This window comes from Pelodiscus sinensis, chromosome 12 (genome assembly GCF_052426305.1).
Source record: "Pelodiscus sinensis isolate ZL-2025 chromosome 12, ASM5242630v1, whole genome shotgun sequence".
NCBI lineage: Eukaryota > Metazoa > Chordata > Testudines > Trionychidae > Pelodiscus > Pelodiscus sinensis.
In genome coordinates this window covers 6,381,044-6,390,819 of record NC_143063.1, presented here as the reverse complement: position 1 = coordinate 6,390,819, position 9,776 = coordinate 6,381,044, and the positions used below count along the sequence as shown (strand labels likewise).

At 43.8% G+C, this 9,776-nt stretch overlaps 1 protein-coding gene across 3 annotated transcripts in view; it reads right to left on the bottom strand.

Annotated features, from left to right (window-relative positions):
* Positions 1–4,943: 4,943 nt before the first annotated feature.
* Positions 4,944–9,776, bottom strand: part of NUP93 (nucleoporin 93) — a 175,532-nt gene continuing 170,699 nt past the window's right edge. For all 3 annotated transcript variants that reach the window (XM_075940391.2, XM_006114732.5, XM_075940393.2), the window contains one exon: positions 4,944–5,175. In XM_075940391.2, coding sequence (XP_075796506.2) covers positions 5,065–5,175 — 111 coding nt within the window. In that variant the 3' untranslated portion in view covers positions 4,944–5,064. The remainder of the gene's footprint in view (positions 5,176–9,776) is intronic.

The following is a 9,776-nucleotide window of genomic DNA, read 5'->3' as shown; positions in this document are numbered from 1 at the left end:
CTGCAAGGGCAGATTTACAAAGACTGCAATATGCTCAAGGGATGAGAACACCCCAGTACACTCAGAGATGCAAGCTGGACAATAGGCAAAGTCTCAGAAACAGCCAAGACTTAAAGCAAAGCTACCAAGAAACCTATCCCCCGAACATGAAACACAACAGTGTTATTTCACTGGCACCTTATCCATCAAAGTGGCTGTTCCTCCTTGCCCATCTCTCTGCTGTTCATTGTGCTACAGTGAGACATTCCCAACTGGCTTCAGGGGACAAGCACTTTGGTAGTGTTGAGTGCTAAGATGGAGCTTTCCATGGTTAGCAAGCACCATGTTTTCTTAGCCAAGGTCTTCCCGTATATGGGACCCATTTCCTGGTCAGTTCTCCAGAGACGAGGCGTATGGGCTGTTACTGCACAGTGCTAGGCATCCCTGTTTCAGCTCAGCTTCTGGCAAATGCCTATGCCTAAGGAGAGGCATCAGGGGCAGGAGTCACAGCCACTATGTCACGGAAGGAGCAGCTTAAAATGATTCTGCTTCAATGGGTCTCGTTTTGGGCAATTATTTCACGTTCAGACTGTGAGATCACAGCAACATAGGGCTGGAAGGGATCTCAAAAAGTCGTCGAGTCATCAAGGAAAGGCCAAGCAAACGTAGATCATCCCTGACCGGAGTTTGTCCAACTGTTCTTAAAAACGTCCAGTGACAGGAATTCCATAATCTCCCTTGGAAGCCTGTTCCAGAGTTTACCTACTCCTATCGTCACAGATCACCATCCTCTTTATAATGTTCCCTCTCGGTTTTCTTTTCTCAGGACTAAACATATCCAGGTTTTTAAAAATGTTTTTTGTAGCTCAGGTTTTCCATCTGTTACTTTCCTCTGAACTCTCTTTGATTTGTCCACATCTTCCTAAAGTGTAGCACCCAGAATTGAGCACACTACTCCAGCTGAAGCCTTACCAGTCCCGAGTTGAGTGGGACAATTATCTCACATGTCCTGCATATGATGCCCCTGTTAATACATCCCAGAATATTAGCTTTTTAGCAATTGCATCACATTGTTGACTCACTTTCAATTTGTGATCCACTACAACTCCCAGATCCCTTTCAGCAGGACTACTAGCTAGCTAGTCACTTCCCGTTTTGTAGCTATGCATTTATTTTTCCTTACTAAAACTGAACTTTTCTTCGCTGAATTTCAGGTCAATTCTCCAATTTGTCAAGGTTGAATTCTAATCCTGGTCTCCAGAGATTGTGCAACTCCTCCTAAACTGGTGCCATCCACCGAGTTTCTAAGCATATTCTGCATTTTATCCATTAATAAAAATATTGAATAGTACCAGACCCAGAACTGTGGTAGATGCATCCTCCCAGTCAGACAGCAAACTCTTGATAACTATGCGTTGAGTAAGGTCTTGTAGCCAGCTGTGCATTCCCCCTTACAGTAATTTCATCTATGCCACATTTCCCTCATTTGCTTGAGACTGTCATGTGGAACTGTGTCAAAATCCTCCCCAAAATCAAAATATGTCACATCTCTGGTTTACCCCATATCTCTTGGGTGCCTCTGCAGTGCCATGCTAACAGAAAAGGGTTGGAAAAATAATTAGCAGCTGTGTAAAGGACTATGGGTACTTTAATCATCCAAATTTGAGAACAAAATGACACCACTAAAATAACATGGCTTAATAGCTAACCAAAGCGGAAACATGCAACACACAAGCCACCAAGGTAAACATGCACTGGGAACTACAGTAATAAAAAGTCTTCCATCCCACTATGAAGTATGCACCAATGCAAATAACCAATGGGGTGGAATTCTAAATGAGCAGGCCCTTCAGGAAAAAGGTCTAGTCCTCTCAAGATCTCTTCAGAGAGGGAGTAGTTCCAATGCTGCCTCAGGACCAGGCATGGCTCCTCAGATCGTATATCACATAAGGTGGTATAATGCAGTGACTAAGGATGTCCTGTTAGTGCACTTGCTGACATACAAACAGGTGGACAACTGGGGAAGGAAGAGAGAGGGGGCTGGACTTCACCTGAAAAAACACAAGTGAAATAATGATTATTAGAAAGCAGGCTTTAGAGAAGACACCTCCCTCTCTTGTCTGGTTTATAGCACTGTGCTTTCTTGCAGATCAAACTAAATGGTAAAGCAGGTCAAAACATCCCAAAAATGCAGAAATATTAAAGAATGGAGATTTTCATATTGAATTAGTGATGGTTTGTTTCATGATGAAATTATGATACAGGCAATTAGCTGGTATGTAGGATCACTCCCAATACAACCTCCAATAAGGTTTAGGTACCTCCCCATTCCCTCCCTTACCTGTGCTGTCATCTTATGCCTCCTCCTCTCCTCTCTTACACTGTATGCTCTTCAAGCCACAGAATGTGTCATTTTTGGTAAAGCGCCACATAAATTTGTAGTGCTACAGAGATTGATCAATACTCGTAATAGTCGTCTTTCTAGAAGGTGAATGCAACAGTCTAGAATTCCCCAGGACCAAGTCTCCCTCTGCATGCCGTCTTGTGGTTTCTTGTCAAGCAAAGAAAAGTTGACACAGGAAGGTATAAAGCAAAGGTTTGGTAAAAGGTGGTTAGAAAAATCCAACTCAATAGTTTGTAAGTAATTCAGAACAGCACCTAGCAGTGTGTTTATTTATCCTTCTACACACATTATAAATCATACACAGTGATGCAAAATAGCAAATTAGTTTTTCCCATCTTGGGCACTAAGATGGGAAAGATGGTATTAGTTTGTGTATTGGCCTCTTCACTGTAGTATTCTCTCTGGAATATACCTGCTGGGTTTCTAACCAGATAATGAGCTTCATGCAGTCCTATCCCTGGGCCTTCCTGATGACATATTTCAGCCAATATAATGAAATTTGGGTGCCTACGTTTAGTCACCTGCAAGTCACACAAGGCACTGACTTCCAGAGATGTTAAGCACCCTGAACTCTCAGATTACAGCAGGAATTGTGGGTATTTGCTACCACAGAAACCAAACCCTGCTTCCGACAGTCATATCTGTACATGTTGGTCCTCCTCTGTCAGATCTCCTAACATTCTACCCTGGTGGCAAATCACCATGGCAACCTGAAGTCTTGACTGGCTAAACAGTGTCAAGTAATTAGTAAGGTTCTTCTGTTCTAATCTTTTTCTGAAACATAGGTAAGTCCTCTGGAATCAGTTACAATGGTTTCTATTTTTCTTTGGAAATTTCACTGATTCTTGCAAAGGCTTCACAGCAGTCAGATTGGATCTCCACCAGAGTACGTGAGGTCAGAATCTGTCCTCGTATTTTAAACCTACTCTTAAAGTGTCAATTCATGCTACCTAGCCTCAAGGCTTGGGAAGATTAGATTTTTATCAATACAATGTTGGTGTCGATTTCCCCGTACATACTAACCCATGAAAAAAATATTTCCATCAATGCTAATCTAAATGTTCAGATACACAAAGCAAGGAAAATGCTTCTTGAGAAATTTTTACAATTTGATTTAAGGATATTTACTTTATATATTTTGACATGATGTTGACAAATGGTGTCAGAAAGCTTTGATTTTTTTACATTGCTGTGTCTAAGGTCATTAAATTATTATCTGATCCTTCAGAAATTTCCTGAAACTGTAAAAATTGAAAATTGATAGAAACTGAAAAAATGTGCCTAAAAGTCCATGTCCTGCAACTGTGGAAATTTAAATGGATAAAAATTAAAAAAAAAACCTAAAAACATTATTCATCAAAACAAAACAAAACAAAAAAACCCAATTCTGCCAAGCCTATCTAGTCTATGCAAAGCTGAATTGTAGCATATAAAGCAGGAGTATCAGTAATTTTTGATGGTCAAGGGCTGCACTCTTTCATGATATTAATGGAGGAGGTGCAGGGTTTGGGATGGAGATTGGGTACAGGGAGCTTGGGGTAAGAGAGGGAGTTTGGGTGAAGGAGGCAGTTGTGACCTGGGACACAGGACTGGAGTGGACTGTGACCTAGGAGAGGGTCTTGAGGTACAGGAGGAAGGTGAAGGGGATTGGGTTGTGAGCTACGGCAGGAGGGGACTGTGGTCTGGGGCAGGGAACTGGAGTGCTGGATCTGGGAGGGGGTATGGGTCCAGGAGAGAGGGGGACAGAGGATTTGGGTATGTGGAGTAGGGTAGCAGAGGGTTATGGAAGGGAGGGATTGGGGTGCCAGAGGCAGCCTCTGGCCAGGAGACTTACCAGCCAGCAGCCAGTTCCTGAATCAGCCTCTCTGTCCGCCCCGCCACCTGCACAGCCTGCAGCCATGTGCTCTGTGAATAACTAGGCGCCCCTTGTGTTTCGTGGCTGCCTGTTATTGAAACAGGTTTCTCCCCTGTCAACTAATGGGATTGTGCTGGGGGTGGGAGCAGCTCCTAAAGCTCCCTCCCTCCCTCTCCTACAGGCTCAGTTTGTAAATTGAAACTGCCCTGCTGCTGTGTTTATGAGTGGCATGCGGGTGGAGAGAGGTAAGTGGGAAGCCTGCCTGGGGCTCCCCACAGCATTCATGTGCCGGATCCGGTGGCTTGACGGGTCAGATCCTGCAAGGCGTATTTTGCCTAGGCCTAATATAAAGGCATATAGGTGATCCTGAGAGAACAATGCATCTGTTATGTAATGCAAGGTACATACACATATTTTCAATTTATAAATTACCTTCACTTCTTAAAGAAACCCCAAAAGTTTATGATGTTCAAACTACATGAATATTAAATGTTCAATTCAGAGAAATTAGCACTGCCTTTTCAATCTTCCACTGTCACTTACTGGTTGTACTATATAATAGTTTATTGACCATTCTAAAAGTAAAAGCTATCACATCTCTCTCCATATGGGCCTTTTACCTGAAGCATGATTTTCTATAAAGCAATTTAAAAAAGGAATAAAAATTACCAATCAGTGAAAATAAAAAGATATCAAAAACAAATATAACCAAAGAAATTTATTGTTATCAACAAAAATACAAGATACAAAATTATGTTGGGCCTATCCTCCTAAAGAGCTACTGATAAGGAAGTAGATGCTACAGTTCCAACTGAAAGCATCTCCACTAATTCATAAGGACCTCCATCTGCACCAGTCTTGCATTTGTGTCTCCTGATGTTCTGTAGGGGATCATTCCAGCAAATGTTATCAATGCACGGGCTTGGGATCGAAGTTGCTAAGAAACAAACATAAATAAAGTTCTGGTTACTTTAAGTTAGGTGTCTCAAAACACCACTGGATTCTGAACAGTGGTTCATTGATGGTTTCATTTCTTAAACGCTTCCAAATGAAACAGGCACAGAATCTTGGTTTCACACTGTTTCTCTTTTGACCATGCTTCTCCACGTTTACCAAGGAAATCCAATTATCTTCATTTGTGACGGTCAAAGTATCACTGTATCAAAATTCTTCTCTATTTCAAAAGACGACTAAGAAATGAAAAAAACCAGTGCAATGCAACTGCTGACACTTTTCAAGCACAAACAATAGGAAATACAAAGCGTATTTCTCCTGGAAGTTGGCCACACTGCACATACATTAAGGTCTTCTTTCTCATTACTTTAAGGCCCTTACACGACACTTGCGGGGTGAGTTACACCACTTTTAAGGTGCCTTTACTCTGCCAGAGCAGTGAATCAATGTAACTGACCTATTTAAAAGTATTCAAGTTAACACCATATTGAGTAATGGAAAACAAGACATGAACAATAAGGATGCTATGTTGCAGCTACAGAATCCCAAACTATTTTCTGGATTAAAAAATTAAATGCATAAAAATGACTCTGATAGCTTGAGGTTTCTAGGTTATAAGGCAAGTTTTATTATATTCTGTGCATAATAAATCAAAGGCTGAAAAATTGTTATGGGCACAGCAATGGGTAAACAAGAGCAGGATGAATCAGAATACAGGGATTTACAAACCCCAGAATTACTTAGCCCTACTGAAAAGTGGGAGGCCACAAGAACTACCCTTCTACCCTCTGGCTGGGCAAAACCATCCCTTTCAGTACAATATTAAACAAGTTATTTGTCTAATGGAAACAGAAGCTGGTTGTATGTAATTTAATACGCGTTTAGCAAATGCATAAATAAAGTATCTCAAATTTAAGAAACTGGAATAATAATCACATACAAAAATTGTAAACAATTTTCATTTAAACACTGAGATTCAATGTTACTATTTCACTTATTCAATGAGGAATCCTGTGCCACCTTAAAGACTGCGAGATTTACTTGGGCATAAGCTTTCGTGGGTAAAAACCATTTAGTCAGAGTGCTGACCAAGTGTTTTTAGCCACAAATGCTTATGCCCAAATACATGTGTTAGTCTGTCAAGTGCCATAGGATTCCTTGCTGTTTTTGCAGATACAAACTAACACAGCTGCCCCTCTGAGACTTTATTCTACTTGTGATATAAATAGCATGTGTGTAAACCCCTTGGAACAGAGGATCATACTGCCTTCTCTCCATTTCCTAAAAGAACGGCACTATGCAAAACCAGATCGCACACCTGCATATATCACTGCATTTTGATCTGGTACTGAAGTCCTGCTGGTCATCCCTCAAAAGTTCAGCAAGGTTGGACAGAATAAGGATTTGTAGGCGAGATCGCCAGGAACACCTAAGCAGTGCTGCTGGTGATTCAATAAGGGGCACTTTTCCAGGCAAGGTAGCAGCAACATATTGAACTGGCAATATGGAGCTTAGTTCGTGTATTTCATCAGTTTGAAGGCCAGAAGGGACCATCAGAGCTTTTAGTCCAAGGGCGGCAATAATTATTGATGGGGGAGGGGGCCGCCAATAATTTTGAAAGTGGTCAAGGGTTGCACTCTTCCATGATATTAATGGAAGAGGTGCAGGGTCTGGAATGGGGGTTGGGTGCAGAAGGGAGCTTGAGGAAAGGGACTGGAGTGCAGGAGGGGGTGTAGGATCTAGAAGAGATTTTGGATAAAGGAGGCAGTTGTGACCTCGGGCAGGGGACTGGGATGCAGGAGGCGGTGCAGGGGTTTGGGATGTGACCAAGGGTAGGAGGGGCTTATGACCTGGGACGGGGGGTTGGGTTGTAACTTTGGGCAGGGGACTGGGATGCACAAGGGGGTGCAGGGGTTTGGGTTGTGACCTGGGGCAGAGGATTGGGGTGCAGGATCTGGGAGGGTATATGGAGGCAGAGGATTTGGGTTATGTGGGGCAGGCAGGAAAAGGGTAGGGGTGCCAGAGGCAGGTTCCAGCTGGGAGACTTACCTGCTCGACTCCCAGCCAGAACCCTTCTCAGGAAGGCTCTCTGTCTATCCCACTGCACTGGCTGCAGGGGCCATGTGTGTGGGGCAATATGTGGGGGGCAGGCCTGAGGCTTCTCGGTGCATCCATGGGCTGGATCCGGCCTTTGGGCCGTATTTTGCCTAAGCCTGATTTAGCCCAACCTCCTGTATAGGAGAGGCTATTACATTTCACCCAGTTAGTCCTGTGCTGAGTCCAATAACCTGGGTTTCATTGAAGGTGTGTCTACATGTGAGCTCAGTCTCAAGCCTAACTCCCATCACATCTGAACTGTAATCGTGCTGACCCAGGGTCCCAGGACTCTGCAGGACTGAAGGATCTAAGCTTGAGTTAAACCAGGACCCAGGGTACAAGCCCTATTGTCTTGCAGCTGACTATGGGTTGACTCCTCAGCTGACTACAGGTTCCACGCGGCATTTCCCCAGCTGACCCTGGGCCCATGGCTGCCCCTGTGTGGCGCTGCCTCTTTAAAATGCCTGGGACTCCCCAGCTGATCCCAGGCTCCATGGCTTTGAAATGCACAAGAGCCCCCCTGGGGACTCTTGTACGTTTCAAAGCAGGCACTCGCATGCAGCCCAGAGTCAGCAGGACTTCCCGCTGGCCCCGGCTGTATGTGGAGTTCTGCATTCCTCCTTTGAAATGTACAAGAGCCCCAGCGGGTTAAAAGAAGCCTAGAGGGGTAGGTGTTCTGTTGGTTGTATTCACTTAATTAACATTCAGGAAGAAAATAATTAAACAAAACACAACTTTCCCTTGTGCTTTGAAATAAAACTGCAAATAAAAAGAGCACTGGAGCTTTTTCACTTCCTATTTTCTCTGCTAGAACAATGCCCTTCAGCTATCCCAAAGAGTTAATAACAAATGATTGGGAGGGTGTATTACATAACTGTGACGTTTTAATTAGGCTTTCGCTGCCATTGCCATTAAAACCATGTTTTCCCAGATTGTAATCTGGGGCTTGCTACAATCTGTGTCTGACTGAAACTTGGCAAACAGACCAGATCAGGCCAGACAGAATTTTGTTTCCTAATCCACAAAGCCAATTAACGCACAAAAGATCTCAAAACACAATTTCAGTAATTACATCATTAAATAAATTCCCCCCAAAATTGGTCTGACTTAAAAACATGGCTATTTAAAAACATATTTTCAAAAGCATCTTGGCTTTTAACTGGAATTAGGAAAACAAGAGATGATGATAATTATTTTAATGGAAACAGAGTTTGAAAAAGCAAAAAAGTGCCTGTGTACTGTCACTGGTATTCTTCTTTGGTTCTGCTATTGCTATATGCTCTCTATGGACCCTACACAATTCCCCTGGTTTCAATGGAATATGGCTCAACGTGGTCAGGTTGAGCACATTGAAGAGGTGATTAAGAGAATTATATTCTTCTAACTCAGGGTCTCAGTCTCCTCGGAGTAGGAATAACCCACATGGGGACTGGAAATGTCAAGTGCTATTTGTGACATTTCCAATTAGTTCTGCTGAGGAGAGGCAGGGTCCTCTACATTGAAGAAGCTCCAGGAGGCAGTTGCAGATCTTTAGAGAGCTGATGAAGGTAATAAACATCTCAATGACTAACCTTTGACTCTACACTGGCACTGAGCTTGCTGAGTCCCATGGACAATGCTGGCAAGAGCCATGCTGGCAGGAGCTTTCCCTAGAATCTCTCCCCAGGGGTGCAGGGATGAGGAGGTTACTCACCTTTAGCAGTAACTGATGTTCTTCCAGATGAGTGTCCCTGTGGGTGCTCCACAGCAGCAGGTGTCAGTGTGTTCCAGCGCTGCAGCGTGGATTCTTCACAGCAGCACATGGGGGCTGTGCCTGGACAGCAGGGGAGGCGCATGGCATCATTCAGGACTACTACGCATACACAGCCACCCTCCACCCGGACACTCGGCCTGGTAACAAAAGCAGTCTGAAGTAGAGGGGAAGAAGGGAGGGTAGTGGAGTACCCACACAGACGCTCATTCTGAAGAATGTCAGTTACTGCTAAAGGTGAGTAACCAACTCTTCGAGAGAGACAGAGACATCTCTGTGGGTGCTCCACAACAGGTGATTGCAAAGCAATTGTCCCATGAAGGCAGGGACTTTGGATCCGGTAAGTAGGCCATTAACAGGACAGCCTTTGCCACTCTGGTAGAGGAGAGAGGTCCCTGTGAAAATGCATAGCGCCTGGAAAGGTATGGTCTGAGGTCCATGTAGCAGCATCACATATGTCTTCAATAGGTACCTTGCGCAGGTAAGCAACCAGCATGGCTACCGCCCTGGTGGAGTGCGCACAAATTGAGGTAGGTGGTGGCAATTGGTTTTGGTTTGAACACATTTTGATGCAGTCTGAAATCCGGTGTGACAGTCTTTGGGATGGTATCTGCTGTCCCTTGTTGCATTCTGCGATAGAAATGAAGAATATAGGGAACACTCTGAAAGGTCTTGTTCTATGGAGTAGAAGGAAAGTGCCCTACGTACATCAAGGATATGCATTTGTGCTTCGAAAG